The sequence below is a fragment of the Ischnura elegans genome (assembly GCF_921293095.1).
Source record: "Ischnura elegans chromosome 13 unlocalized genomic scaffold, ioIscEleg1.1 SUPER_13_unloc_1, whole genome shotgun sequence".
Classification (NCBI taxonomy): domain Eukaryota; kingdom Metazoa; phylum Arthropoda; class Insecta; order Odonata; family Coenagrionidae; genus Ischnura; species Ischnura elegans.
Window position 1 is genome coordinate 9,810,426 of NW_025791657.1, and position 16,176 is coordinate 9,826,601.

At 38.5% G+C, this 16,176-nt stretch overlaps 1 protein-coding gene across 2 annotated transcripts in view; it reads right to left on the minus strand.

Moving 5' to 3' along the window:
* The window catches only part of LOC124171997 (endothelial zinc finger protein induced by tumor necrosis factor alpha-like), a 52,726-nt gene that overhangs the window by 11,058 nt on the left and 25,492 nt on the right, over positions 1 to 16,176 (minus strand). For both annotated transcript variants that reach the window (XM_046551389.1, XM_046551390.1), the window contains one exon: positions 10,794 to 11,018. In XM_046551389.1, the coding sequence (XP_046407345.1) occupies positions 10,794 to 11,018 (225 nt within the window). The remainder of the gene's footprint in view (positions 1 to 10,793; positions 11,019 to 16,176) is intronic.

Consider the following 16,176-nt stretch of genomic DNA (forward strand, 5'->3'; position numbering starts at 1 on the left):
AGCAGAGCAGATTATTAAGCATAATAAAGCAAAATAATGTCATAGTTAGCAAAATAATTTAAACTGATCCCGAAGAATTCATATGCAAAAATACATTGCATGTAAAAATAGCTGACACATTCAATGCGGGCCAAATTTCCATTTAAGTCGAAATAATCGGCCGTAAAAATACGATTGTGGAGATAAGACGTAAAAATTGAGGACTCGACTCGACCATTACAATTAATTAACAAATACTTTCACATAAAACTCTACAAGAGCATTGAAATCAATAAAAAACTTTTTATTTTCTAATAAAAATCTTAATATGGTAAATCTAAATGACAAACCATAACTACCTGTGATTCTCAAATTCAATGCAGGGCTGATTTCCATTAAAGTTGTCAAAATCGGCCATTAAAATAAGAAAGGAAAATAGAGGGAGGTTTTTGTGCCATAACTTCCGCTCAAATACAGCTTTTTACAAACGGTGCACATGGTTCGAAAGAAGGAAGTTTGCTGAAGGCCATAGCCACGATTGGAAAACTCAGAGGTGGATATTAGTCACGAACGGAGGTGAAGAAAAAGCTCCTGGCCCGATCGGCAGAGCACGTCAATTGACGTGCAGAAAACCGTAACGAGCATGTTCCATCACACCTTGCTGGATCGGGCCGTGACTCTCAGACAGTGCGTAAAGGGGTGTGTGGACAGCACATAAGACATCATTAAGTGTTAGAATACACTAATAATTAAAGGCTGTACCAAAGAGCCACGCTAAGCGCAAGTAATATTTTTTCGCATGACTGCATATCAGGCACATAGCACATGAACTCAGCAATTCAAATACTGCACCTGACAGTAGGTTTACTACAAGAAAAAAGGAATAAAATACAACACAAAGCTGAAAAAATTAGAGAAATTTTGTTGAAGAAGATTGCAGAATAACCTCACGTGAATAAAAGTAGAGGCTGTGATTAGGAAGAATGGAAACAAATCAAGGAGCTGAGCAAGAAATTCAATGCAAGTGGGTGCGAGACCAGAGAAAGAAATACTGTGAAGACAGATCGAATCGATGGAAGGGGTACACCGAGGAGTAATACAGTAGACATTCGTTTTAACGAATTTCGTTGGACCGAAAACTGGATTGTCGTAATAACGAAGTTCGCATGAAGGTTTCTCAAAGTAATCTTTAATTCATAAAGCTATTCAAGGCATCGAGAAGTGCCCTTATCCTGCAGAATGCTACACTGAATTACAATTGTGCGTGAACTCACTCTTGTAACGAACTGATGTAGCTGGGCAGGCGCCGCAGCCGGAGCCGAAAAAAATCGCTGTCCGCAGGAAAGAAGAGCGGGCGAAACGCTGAATAGTTCCTGAATTCACATCTCATTAAGCGATACTTTGTTCAGATTATGCCCAAAGTGGGAGTTCCATTAGGCCACACCGCGTCGCAACGGCCAACTTGAAAGGCGACAACTTTGAAATTTCGGGCAAGCTTGAATTATTCCAATTTTCGCATCACTGAAAGTTCTGAAACCGTAAATTCGTAAGAAAAGGACTTACTTTACGTCCAATTTACGAGCGATAATGAGTCTATCCCCATGATTCAACAGGAATAAAACTTATCATATGATGTTACGTGCATACTGAAGTATCTCCTACTGAAGAAAGAACCATAATTGACGCTCTTGCGCACGGTGCACGAGAAGAACTTAGCGCAATGCTTTTAACGTACCGTAGTTTATATCCACCTAAATGCCCTAGCTTATTCGAGGAACATCGTACTAAAATCCTTTTTGTAGACGGCGGAACCGGAATTGTAGTTCGTAATTACGTAATAACAAAAATGTCGTAATAACGTATCATTTACCATGGATAGGATAGGCTGTTTCGTCCGGACCAATGAATTGCGTCGTAATATCGAGTATTTCGTAATAAGGTTGTTCGTAATAACAAGAATCTACCGTGATGAGGAAATAATTTAGCATCGCAAATAATTGAAGACAAATTTGAAAAAAGGATGTAATGAAAGCTTCAATCTCAACATCTGATACTGACACTACAATAAATGGCATTGGAATGATCTGAACCCAATAAATGTGGAACTGAAAATATTCCCACCAAGCTTATCAAAAATGCAAGGGAAAAGACATTAGCTCTGCACTACAAATGTACCTCGTAAACATTAAATGTACTTCCACAAGAAAATCAACATTCCTTTTCCCCTAAAAGAGGAGTGAGGGGAAACGTGAAGATTTTAGGACCATTATCCTAATACCCCGTGTACTGAAGATATTAACAAAGAATCATGCACCAGAGAATGAAGAAGAATAAATCCACATCCATCCTGTTTGCGGACCAAACAAAGGCTTTCGATACAGAGGATTAGAATGCAATGGTGGAAATTCTTAAAAAAATTGTTTTTTTATAATCATTAGAGAATTCTCAACAATTAATTTAAAACCAAAAGAGTAAGTCTGGATAAAACTGTGAAGAACCATTTTCATTTAACATCATTATGTTCAACAACATCTTGCCTCAAACCATTGATTTCATTCAAAATCATTACCATGGTATGATTTATTGTTCTCAGGATTTTACGCAGTAAAATATAAGCCATGCCAAATACATAAAAACAACAACTAATAATGCCACATAATAACTTTGCATAATATTTCATCACTAACTACAACGTAAAATAGCACCCAGGTACATTTGTATGGATTCTTCAGCTGGCAATATTTACAGCTGTAAAATTGTGACCATAAGTAGTTACACTAGCCAAGCTAAATGATGAGCTCTGGTATATAATTCTTCACTCGCAACCATTAAGTAAAATGAATAGCATAACAGCTATGCAACACAAAATCCTTACTGAATCATCGTGAATGAGGATTATATGGGTATGGTATTAGGAGGAGGAGACCGACAGCTGAGGTCATTTGCGCCATGAGGGAAGGGTGTGGAAGGAAGGGTGGAGAGAAACCCGGCGTCGGCATTAGCCTGCTCTTAACGAAAGGTGCCAAGGGGACTACGGCTTAACGTCCCATCTGACGGACGGAGTGCAGCCCTTGAAATATCCTCCACATAATATTCAAGCAGGGATCAGGTAGTATCTGAAAATTCTCTGCCCCTGCCAGGATTTGAACACGAGTCCACTGGGTGGGAAGCCAACACTCTAGTCACCACACCAACCCGGTCCCCACAAGGAATATCCTATGCCCATTATTGATAAAAACAGGTCATAATGCTGCCTTCCTTGCTTAACTCCATTGCTATGGTATCTGCATAGCGTGATCATACAATTACTGTAAAATTTGTTCTACAAAAATATTGTTACAGTAAAACCTCTATGTAGTGAACCTCTTTACATCACAAACCTCCATACTTCATACTACCCCTACGGTTCCATCAGATTTACATGTAAATTTAGAGTCCAACCTCTATGTAGTGAACCTCTTTATCTCATAAAACCTCCACTTATCATACCAAGGAGACACCCCCAAGATGGCCAAACTACCTCAGCAAATTGCACCGAGAAGATTAGAGACCATTAGTGCAGTTGTGATTAGGTACATGGAATGACATTTTCAGCAATAAATTTTTCATGCATTTTTATATTTTTTCTTTTAAACTTTAAATATGCTGTAATTTTCACGTAAACCATTAGTTATAGCCATTTCGTTCCATGAGAGAGCATACCTAACAGCAAAGAAGAAAAAAGATATCCAACTATTCTAATCATTTTAAGTGACTGTTGAATTAAAAGAGATCACATTATTTTCTCTTGAATCATGGTAAATATCACACAATAGTGCTCGGTTTCTGTTATTTATGAATAATAAATATGTATATATGCTCACTAATACATGCATGTTTGCGAAAACACATAAATATAGTGGTTTAAAGACAGTACATATTGTCTTTCATCTCTGAAGGATATGAACAAATGGTGCCTATCACTATAAACCTCCCTATAGTGAAACTCCATACATCAAATTGTCTAAATTTTGGTCTCCTCCATTAAAATGTAAAGAGGTTTTACTGTGTTTATGAAAACTTAACAAAGATTTTCATACCATGATGTACTGTACTATTCTTAGCACATGTACACACTTAGATGTATTCGAATTCAAAGGAAAATATTCTTTAACTATGTAGTAAACTGAAGTCTTGCAATCACGCCGAGCAGTTGGACTGCCACTTTTGGAAAGGTAAAGGTTATAGTGTGAATTTAAACTGTAAGAACTCAATGACAGAAGAGATCAACAAGAGGATAATGGCTGGAAATAGGGCTTACTTTGCTAATATTAAGCTCCTGAAGTCAACTCTTCTATCTAAGGAGATGAAATTCAAGATCTATAAGACACTTGTCAGACCGGTTGTGACATATGGAGCAGAAACGTGGAGCATCTCCGCTGGACACAAGCAAGCTCTGCGGATATTTGAACGGAAGGTTTTGCGAAAAACATATGGTCCCGTGACAGATGGGGTAACTTGGAGGATAAGAACAAACAAGGAAATAGAAAATATTATCCGAGGCAAAGACATAGTGAGGTTTGTGAAGACCCAACTGCTAGCTTGGCTAGGTCATGTAAAAAGAATGAGTGAAGAAAGGATGCCTAAGAAGATTCTACATGGAAATATGGATGGAAAGAGAAAAAGAGGAAGACCGAGGAAAAGATGGATGCAGGATGTGGAAGAAGACATAAAGGCTATGAGGATTCTCAGATGGTGGGAGAAAGTGCAGAACAGGAGAGAATGGACAGGCGTCTTGTGGGAGGCTAACGCCCATACCGGGCTGTAGTGCCAAGGAAGTAGTAAGTAGTAGTAGTAAAGGTTTGAGTGTAGACAGCCACTTTGAGAAATATACGTATCAAAAACATTCAGTTGGGATTACTTAATATATAATCTTTTGGATGATGAATTTATCACGATATCTTTACCAAAAAAAAGTGAAAATTTGAGAAGTGAGGAAAAAGGTTGTGTAGACAGGGTTCCCACTATCACTAAGTCATCAAATTCACAGTTTATACTAGGGTTTCACGGTCTAACTACATTATAAAATTCACGGTTTTTTCCAGCTTACGTCAAATTCACGGTCTGTTGATAAGACATTTTAGGGAGAACTATTGATCACATAACAATCACTGGCCGCATGTTAACTAAAAATATAGCAAACGTGATAACCGCCGGGAATACAAACGCAGCAATAAAAGTGCCCTTATGACGTCGCCTATTGTTAGCAAAATTTCGGACCAGCTAAAGGTTGTGAGAGGGAAAATGGAGCCCCCCCCCAGAAATATGAAAACACAATTACATTGCTTCATAAAAGGAACAAAATGTTGGAAAATCATGAATTTACAAAATTTGACACATGAAGTTCTTTTGGTCATGAAAAGTTTAAAACTAGTTTAACCCTTCTACTGCCAGCGCATTTCAGGTGAGATGTGCAAAGACTGCCAAGGCTATTTTCCGGAATTTGCAATATTTCACATCCAAAAATTTTTCACTAACTTAATGATATTTAACCAATTAATCCCCAGCGTTGCGTTAACGCAACATTATTGAATCCTAATTCTTAGAACATGTTTCTACCTCAGAATAATTTTTCTTCGATTTACTGACTATTTTTTAAGTATCTCTAGTTCTAATTTTGTTATTTCCACCAACATTTTCATTCATATAACTGTATTTTTATGACTGATGGCGTTTCTCATAAAAATCGATGCGCACATACGAGACACCCTAGGAAAAATGACATACCCCAGCGTGTCCGTTAAAAGGCAGAATTGGGCATTTTCTCCGAAGTAATACCGATAACTCCCGGCGAAGATGTCGAGTGTACAAATCAAGATAAAAAATAAAAGATGTAACCCAAGTTTTAAAAATTGCTTTTTTTGCATTTATTTACCGGAGTTTTCCCAACGTTGCGTACACGCAGCATTATGAAAATCATATTATATGATGAAAATATTTTTATTCCAAAAGTTCATCTTAATTAGAACAAAATAAATCGGATAATGCTAAACAACCAAAGTTAAAAGCCCTACATACAGTCTGGGGAATAATGGGTTAATACGTCTAGATTTCTTTCCCTAACCTCAAGATATATTTATAGCTTATACCCATAGATAGATTATGGGGGTTAACATATATTACAGCCGTTGAAAAGGCCACAATCATTAAAAAATAAAAGTGAAATAATTCGGGCCGATAAATCAGCCCCTGGTAGTTTTCGCTCAACCAGCGAGGGCCGATATATATCGGCCCAGCAGCAGTAAAAGGGTTAAAACCCTCCACTTTAGTACACTGTTTTTTTTAATGTTCCCCTCTGGTTTTGGACTCCCACGAACGCAATTCCTGACAGCCACACTGAACTTCAGTCTGAAACTTTCGTGAGGAAGAGAAAAATCCACCTCTCCACAACTGAAGCATTTGCAGGCAAAACACAAGTCAGCATACTGTGACAAAATTTGGGGGAAACGTGCGTGAGTAAAAATTTGAATGCCGTCAAATAGCTTGAAAGCTTATAAAAATGATTTTTAATCAGCTAAAATATTAAAATGTGTATGAAAATCTAAACGGCATACCTTCAATTGCATGTACCCAGGAGAAACTTGAAGTAATACTCTGCTTTGGAGTAGGAATTTGAAAACGCATTTGGATCCGAAAATATCCGAAGATCGGGCACCCAAAACCAAGGATCCCATCCGAATCTGGATCCGAAAATATTGAATTAATACTCTGCTTTGCAGTAGGAATTTGAAAATGCATTTCGATCCGAAAATATTGGAAGATCGGGCACCCAAAATCAAGGATCCCATCGGAACCCGTATCCAAAAATATTGAAGTAATACTCCGCTTTGCAGTAGGAATTTGAAAATGCATTCGGATCCGAAAATATTCGAAGATCGGGCGCCCAAAACCAAGGATCCCATCCGAATCCGCATCTGAAAATATTGAATTAATACTCTGCTTTGCAGTAGGAATTTGAAAATGCATTTGGATCTGAAAATATCCGAAGATCGGGCGCCCAAAATCAAGGATCCCATCCGAATCCGGATCCGAAAAAAATCCTGGATCCGTCCATCTCTAGTGGACATTGTCTGCAAGTGACTGACCTTAAAATATGATTGACATATCAATTTTTCTTTTTATGCATCAATCGCAAATCTAAAATCAAGTTTGAGAGGTTTTCATGGTTTTACGATGAATTTCATGGCATTTTCCAGGTTTCTTTCAAGGTAGAAAAAATTCACGGCTCATTCACGGTTCTAAGGCTTTCACAGTTGAGCGGGAACTAGGGATGGACGGATCCACGATTTTTTTCGGATCCGGATTCAGATCGGATCCTTGATATTTTCGGAGCCGGATCTTTCGGATCGGATATTTTCGGATCCAAATGCATTTTCAAATTCCTGATGCTGAGATTCCCCCAGTAATTGTTCAATATCTTGGGAAGAGTCACATTATGTGCCAGTCGTATTTTGCCTTTTCTATTTTCAACCGCTGAAATTCTCCTGCGTAACCTCTGAGAGAGCTTTCAAACAAAACGGTTCATGATTAGGACAAGAATCGCATGCGATGGCGCATTCGAAGATAAAATCGGAACTCTTTCCACCCTTATGGGGTGTTGCGTTCACTGAAGCTATTATTTTAAATTTCGGATCCAGATCCGATGTCTTCCGCGACTTTGGATCCGATGTATCCGATCCAATCATCCCTGGTGGGAACCCTAGTCAGTTGAAATAAGTTGAGGACTAGCTGGATTTGGGTGCTTTCCATTCATTGACCACAAGTCGAATTGCGTCGCGGTTTTCGTGTTCCATTCGGTGTGTGTCGCCGACTGTTGTGACACAAGTCAACAAACGGTAACGCACAGAAATTGGAGAGTTATAAACAGTTACCGCGAGTCGACACTAGTCGACTCATGAGTCGCATGAATGGAAAGCACCCTTTGACCTCAGTGCACGTTGATGTTATCCTAATGATACGGCTTCCCATCACGACACGGATGTATGTGTGTGTTGCGGGAATTACACTAGGCTTTGTTTACAAATACACAAATGTAAGTATATTTGTATGTACAAATGTTTTCTGCTGTGATACCCATACATGTAAAATGACTTCTGGTGAAATTTCAGCCATGGCTACTCCATTCAGAATACCAAGGTGGATCAAAATAGTCCCAAAGAAACATGGGCAATGTGAAATTGATGAGGAATTCCTATGAAGAGAGGGAGGGAAGAGAAGCCTCGCACAAACCTTGATTGGCCTACACAACAACATTATCAGCCATATCTTGAAGTATGATGGCATAATAAAGACAATTAATTGTCAAGGGTCAAGTGAATGGGAAGAACAGAAATGGGAAACCTCGAATAAAATATATGGATTATGTTATAAAGAATGTGAAAGAAAAGAAATATGTAGATATGAAAAGATAACTTGAATGGAGAATTGAGTGGAGAGCTTCTTCATGCCAATCAAAGGCTTGCAGACTTATGATGGTGTTAAAGTTCATATGCGATTCTAGTTCAACATACAATAAATTGTGCGAAAAATTCACAGAGAAAAAATTATTCACTGTGATCAGGATTCGAACCCAGATCCCTTGATTTCCTGTCAAGTGCTTTAGCCAGTTAAGCTGCCGAGGCATAATTCTCCCCAGTGGAACTTTGACGACTATACTGGACAAGGTGGCATGCATCCAGGTTCGAATCTGGTACAAGACTAATTCGTCTTATACCAGATGATGACTCAGTGAGCCAGAACACAAGGAACGCATCAAAAACTCTTGTGGAAAAGTGCTACGATCTTTTATTTATTTGAATATGTCTAACTTCCACCAATTGAAGCCTGAATCTGTTCAACTTAAGGTGAATGATATTTTTTCTGTGGATTTTTCGTACCACATGTACATTGTGGGTGACTCCATGAAGTTATCACCATGGCTAGTCCCAACATACTTAACACGTTGCATACCGGGGTATTTAAATTCCTAGGAATGCTGATTCTGGAAATATGTGCCTTTTAGGGCCTAATGCCTTTGATTTAAACATGGTTAAAAAGCTAATGTTAAGAATATAACTTTACCCAATCAAACGTTATGATGTATCAATTCATTATGAATAACGAAGAACAAATGAAAATGTACTATCAAATACATATTGCACGCTTTAAAATTGTTTAGGTTGACGCGCCTAAATGACGAGAATCTTCGTCATCCGTCCGGAATGTTCGGGAAAAAAATCGCAATCCATACGCAACGTGTTAACACTCGAGTGGAGGCGCTGGTGTACAAAGTATGCCAATCTTCAAAAAGCCAAAGGTTTCAACATTGTTCGTACATTCTGGTCTAGAATGCCCTCAAGTAATCTTACATTGAACTTTGACTGCCTATATTGCGACTTTTCATAGCTTGAATTATTGTAGGAAATTTATCTTTAGACCGGCAAGAGTAAAAGACACCCATGCCTTACAAAGTATGCTGTGCGACCGGGCGAATACTCTTTGCTTTGCTTTTCTTGAATGTATTCTCACGATGTCCTTCTGACTGTCTATAGCGTGATTTTTTTTTAGCACAATGTAGCAATTTTTTTTAGCACAAAGTACAGTGAGTCGTCGTTCTACGTCACCCCGTTTAACGTCATTTCGCGATTACGTCACGAAAATTTTGAGATCGTCATTCGTTTATCGCACCTTCGCTTTGCGATAAAGTCGTCTTTTAAATTTCGCGCGAGAAAAAAACGCGAAGCGGCGAGCGTTGCAGGTTGTTCGTTTTGTGGGTGGTAATACAGTCAGTCTAAACGAAGTGTAAAACGGTGTGTTTAATGTTAATTGCGATTACGGTTTCAGCAAATTTTCTGCAAAATGAATTCTTAGGTAGGTGCACAAGGATTTACTTGACATAATGGCTTTCAGGAACCTAAAAAGTTATTTCAAGGAATTTTTCCGTGTAGAACTCGTGTAGAGTTTTTGTCGTCACTTTTTTCGCCGTGTTCACAATAATTTTGGTTCCAGTAACTGCGACGATGTTTCAGCGATGATGATGCCCAGGCGAAGCTCGCCCGGGCGACCACCATAGCAAAGCCAAAAAGTAAATGCGGGAAGATACAAAAATGGAGAAGGATTTACGTCACTGCATCTATTGTCGTCGATGAAGACAGGAACTCATATTTATGCCATAGTTTGGTATTCCCATCGTAAAAAATGCCCCAGATATGATACGCTAACATTTTTTTCGTGTAGGAATTCTGAGGTCTAGGAGCCGATATTCACTTTTTACATTGTTTCTTATGGGATATTATGTTTCGATTAATGTCCTTTCGTTTATCGTCACATTTTTCAGGAAGGGTAAGTGACGTTAAACGAGGACTCACTGTATTGTAGCAATTTTTTTTAGATAGCCAAGAGGAACCCGACAACCATGGCATATAAATTATACCCTGTGATCAGCCATGTACCACCTGTGTACCTTTTTATCTGTATCGCCTACTTATATACAACCTTTAACTAATTTTTACTAATAAAGAAAAATTTTAACAAAAAATGAATGTTATCAGATAAATGCAAATATATCATAAATGCAAATGCATATCATGGAAAAGTATGCCATATGCCCGGTTGTGTAAAAATATCAGATGTGCTTGCTGGAGGGTTAATCAAGAGTCGGGAATGGCAAATTTCTGAGTAAAATTAGATGGGAATAATGGAAGGATAAGAGGTGAACAGGAGGAGAACACTATGAAGATAAACCGTGCCCACTTGAGGGTTAAATTGTACAATAAATTGTTCAAACAGTACATTACCTGATCAGAGGCTTGGGGCAATAGCTCATTTGTGGTCTCATCGGCATCATCATATCCTCCTTCGTCATCACTGATTTGATCCACTTTCACTGAAGATGGCCCGTACACTTGTGGCATGAGTTCATTTGCAGCCTCACCAGTGCTCTCATTGTGCACATATCCATCGTCATCACCACTGATCTGCTCCGCTTTTACTGAAGGGGACCCATACACTTCCCTGCCGCTCTAAGAGAAACAGAACACTTAATTGATACCCATTGTTACCAGAAAAAAAAGATCACAACCAAAATATAAAATATAGAGTGTACATATATAAATAAAAAATTCCCTGAAAGGCTTTTCTGGCCTCACAGTGGACGGCAGGATAAATCTATAGACTAACAAAATATAGCCAATTATATCACTCTGCCTTTTCAATTAGCCATTGGAAAACCTTCCTAATATGGAAGAACAAATGCATCAGCAATATTTTGAGACCTGATGGTTTGATGACACCATTCATCAATGACCACAAATCTTTGTTTAGATGTGCAGAGGGAGAACAAAAATGTTGATTTCCTCCGTTAAAGGAAATCAGTATAATGTACAGTGGCGGAAAACATTAACACAAAGCTCGTTGGCATCTGAGAGCAGCCAGTTTGTGAACTACTTGTCTTCCAAAATTTTTCCCTCGTAATGCTTTCATACAACTGGCAGCTTTAAAAGCAATATATCCCTTATACCTGGGAAATAATCATGCCTGTCGCATAATGACAAGGCGCAAAAGATCCAGCTACGAATTCTTTGCCATATTCTCCGAAGTATGCTTCTCCCTTGACTCACTTAGAATGGAATCTACTCTCGTCGGGACATAGTGGACACAGCCGACATAATGGGCATTGAGACTGCCTTAGAACCCAATCGTTCCGGTGGTGTAGCGGGTAAAGTATCATGCTATGAATCAGAGGTTCCACAGATCAAGGCCCAGTGATGGATGACTTGATGCTGCACACACACACTTTAAACATTTTTTCTGGTCTTAAAACATCGCAATGCCTATCACAAGGTCTATATAGGATGCTGTACGGCCAATGAATTCTTACGTGCTTCTTTATTTGTTGAAATTCAACCACTTTATTGCATAACCATTTGGGCAGTTGACTGTGGAGTGAAATTTGACTTTGATTAACTCAAATAATTGATTGTGAGATCTTAATTAATAAAGTACTTAAAAATTATTATGCATGTTATGGCATATGTTGCAACTTTTTTATTTTTCAAAAACAGTAGGCTTTCATTGTTAACTTATATATTTAAAAATTAGCGATAAATGTTATCCAACTCATTCATAAAGAAGGGCAAAGTTCATTTTTAATGAAATACACATCGATACAAATATAGTTTTGATGCTAATGTTTGAAAAAAATAGCAAATTTAGTAAAAAATGCTGGATTTTTTCAGTAGGGCTTTAAAATTAGCGGGCGGCACTCAAAGTGTTAAGGTTTTCCTATGAATTTCACGGCTATTTCCAGTTTTTTTCACGGTAGACGAAATTCAAGGCTTAGTCAGGGTTTTAAGATTTTCACGGTAGAGTGGGAGGCCTGACAGATGAAGTGAATGCCAACAAAGCAATGAAAGTGCTATCTCTTATGACATCACTTATTGCTAGAAAAATTCAGAGCTAGCTTTAGGTCGTGAGTGGGAAAATGGAAGGAGCATGGTAGAAGGGAAGTTGAGAAGCGTCTGAAATTTCACCAGGGTTAATGATCACTTTGGTCTCCAGTCTTCAGGATTTGATGCAAGCTTATGGTCAATGTGTCGTCATGGCACACTGACCAATACTTCCGCTTCGAATATACTTGTGCAGATAAATGCATGACTGACATTGAAATATGATCAACAAATCAATTTTTCTTTTGATCCGTCAATCGTAGCTCTAAACAATCGCACGTCAACTAAAAATTAACGAAATGCAACAGAGGCCAAAAATGCAAATACAGCAATGAAAGTGCCTATCTCTCACGACATCACCTATCGATAGCAAAATTCAGCTCCGGCGAAAGTTTGTGAGTGGCAAAATAGAGGGACCTAGGTGCCAGGGTAATTAAAAAGTCTGAATTTTTAAGAACGCTCATTAACATTTTGCCATGCCATGGAAAAAAATTATTTTCATCAAAAATGTGTACCTATTTCAGGCAGGGGCACAGTTAGGAATTAATGCTAGGGGGGTTCACATGTTCCGTAGTCATAACGTAACGTCTACGTCACGGCAGTCACTACCGAGCTGCTGAGGATAAGGATTACGTAATGATTCCCATTTGCGTTCTATTCTGCCCTGAGCACCAGCCGCCGGTGTTATGGTATGGGAGAGGGTCAGTCACCACTCTTCGCCTGTTTGCCACACAGAAAACTCAGAAAAAATTCTTTTTTCCAATTTTTTCTGTGTTTTTCTATTTTACCCGGTTTTGCTCTGCAAGTCCGTCTTTGGGGGTGAGTTTTAACAATCTATTTCAGTACTAATTTCATTTTATAATGCAGAAAAATGAAATGAAAGTGTCTATCCCTCACGACATTACCTATCGATAGCAAAATTCAGCTCCGGCTAAAGGTTGTGAAAGGGAAAATAGGGGGACCAAGGTGCCAGGGAAATTAATAAAGAGTCTGAATTTTTGCGAGCGTTCATTAACATTTTAATTACCAGTCTTCCGGCTTTGGTACAGGCTTAACGTCTATGTGTCATCGTTATACATGGACACAATAATTGCGCTTTGAATATACGTGTGCAGATAAATTCGTGGACAGTGTCTGCTTGTGACTGACACTGAAATATGATGGACATTTCGATTTTTTCTTTTGATCCATCAATCGTCACTACAATGACGTTTGAGAAATTTTAAGGTTTTGTGACAAAATGCACGGCTTATTCACTGTTTTAAAGGTTTTCACCATTGAGTGTGAGTCCTAGAGACACCTCTATTTTGGTTAGAAATAAAAATTTATGGGAATTTCATTCCCTTGATCTCCGTTGAAAAAGCGATCAGAATCGGTTTGGAAATGTAGGGGGGCAACTAGAAAATTTGCACGGCAACATAGCCCTGAAGCCTTCCTTTAACAATCTCTCTACTAACTACGAAAATATGCGTCAGGATGTTTCTTGACATGGGATACAAAAGATGCAAATTTTTGTTGGAGAATTTTTCCAAAGCAGGCAAACAAATGCCAAAAATATACGATTTCTTACTCTCCTTATTCCTTTTGTGACGGTCGGAGGTTCGTGAAGTCTTAGTTTCCCGACCCAACAAGGCCGTATTCTCGAAAACCAGGGTAATTATATACCCACACCACTCATCTTATATTACCCCTCTTTGCTGTAAGGGACCCCAATCATTCAATAGGGTGGTTTCCTATTATTTTTTATTGCCTGAATCGAAAGATTATTACTCCTGGAGTACGTACTTCACGCTTTTAGATTTTTAAATGACGATATCTATTTTTCGCGATTAAATGAAAAGTGAAAACTTTCAAGCGTGCGAAAATGTGACGTGTAAGTATGAATGCCGGGAAATCTCTCCGCGTGACGTATTTCTGGTTCCTGCTGCCGCCCTGTGAGGTGACCTTGAGGCAAGGCTTAGCGCTGATACGACGCAGGCTGCTAGCGGGTAGCTGAGTACCCTGCTGGCTGGTAGCGCTAGGCTTAAATAAGGATTATTAATACCTTATCAAATGAAGAAAACTTTCTGACCTTAGCCAGTTTTAATAAGTGATTATTAAGACATGTTTCCCTGAGCTCTGTACCTCATGCATGTTGTGGTAACCTCAGACGATGTATAACTCCTATCCTCTCGTGTAGAAACTAGGTCCCTGTGACGTCACGTGGAGTGGCATCGCATGGGTGCCAATCTGGCCTTTTTCAAATGAGGATAAAATTGACCCTTGCCCTTTGTCTAAACCGGTATTTCTAAAACCGAATAATTTTTATATTATGAATACACTAATGGTGGGTAACGAATCGCAATCAATGCCTTTCATTTTCTTTGATAGGGGAAACTACCCTATTGTTCATTCAGTCAGTTGTCGAGATTAACATTTGTTCCTTTCTCAAAAAATGTAACCTAAGAATTGCATTCTTTTCATTTGGAGCAGCATATAAAATTTTTACACAAATTTCTACCACAAATATTAACTTATATCTCAATTTCAGCATAAACATTAACATGGAAATTGTTTCTGCATTAAATGCGTTAATTTTGACGGTCGTGCTTCGTTCAAAATTTGACGATTCTCCTAATAAAATGAGGAATTCAATTCAAAGTCTGCAATTTACTTGCAAGCAACAATTATCTATGAAGCTAATTTATACAAACAAATCATCACTGACTGCGTACCAATGCCGCTGGTAAGGTTATAAACCCCTAAAGGAGGGAGGCCAATTACCCTCGGAGTCCGAGATCATGTGTAGTCCCTGCTAGGAAGGGTGGAAAAAGGTCCGCAAGACCCCTTATTAACGAATGACCAGCAAGAATGCTCCATAGGGAGGGTATGGAAGAGTCTCCTTAAGGCTCAATCCAGCAGTCATGCTAGGGAGAGAACTCCACCATCTTGAAAGGGTTAACTAACACGACGAGTATCCATGAAAATTCTAAGGAAGAATTATAACACATCTAAATTTTACTTGTTCAGATTTGATAAAGTTAGAGCAAAGGTTTTGCTTTCTGGCTATTATAATTGGAATATTCAATGGAGGACTGAATTTGCGTTGTAGAAAAACTGTGCTAAATAAAGTAATAGAACACTCACCAATTTATCAGTAGCCAATCAAACAAAAACAAATCTTAGGACTGATGATGATGATCCTTCCTTTTGTTTTGTGGCAATTGGAAGTGAGCATGGTGTTTCTATGCTCACATAAATGGGAAATAGCATAATATCAGAGCCCTCAATTGCTCAGTGAGCAAAGGTGAGTGATCAGAGCAGCTGTATGCCCCAATTCTGTTCAGAGCAATGAACCATTCATTTTGAATCATTTCTTCAAGAACAACACATCTCTATGTAAGTTGAAAAAACTTTTGGGCCAATGGGCCTACACTTTTAGGAATTTTAATTCCCTTAATCTTCCTTGAAAAAGCAGCCAGAAAAGGTCAGGAAACGTAGAATGTAGACAAAAATTAGCATGTCAACATAGTGGAGAAGTGGAGAAGAAGGGGCCAGACAAAAATTTGCACAGAAACATAGCAGAGAAGCTTTTCATTATCAAAGATGATGAGTAACCGTGAATGGTCAAATGAAGGCTTATGACACACCTCAAGTTTACTCATTCACATTTGATAAAGTAAGGGAAAAGTATTGTTATTACGGTAAAGGATATTGGAATATTTCATGGCGGATATTCCTGAATATATGTCAT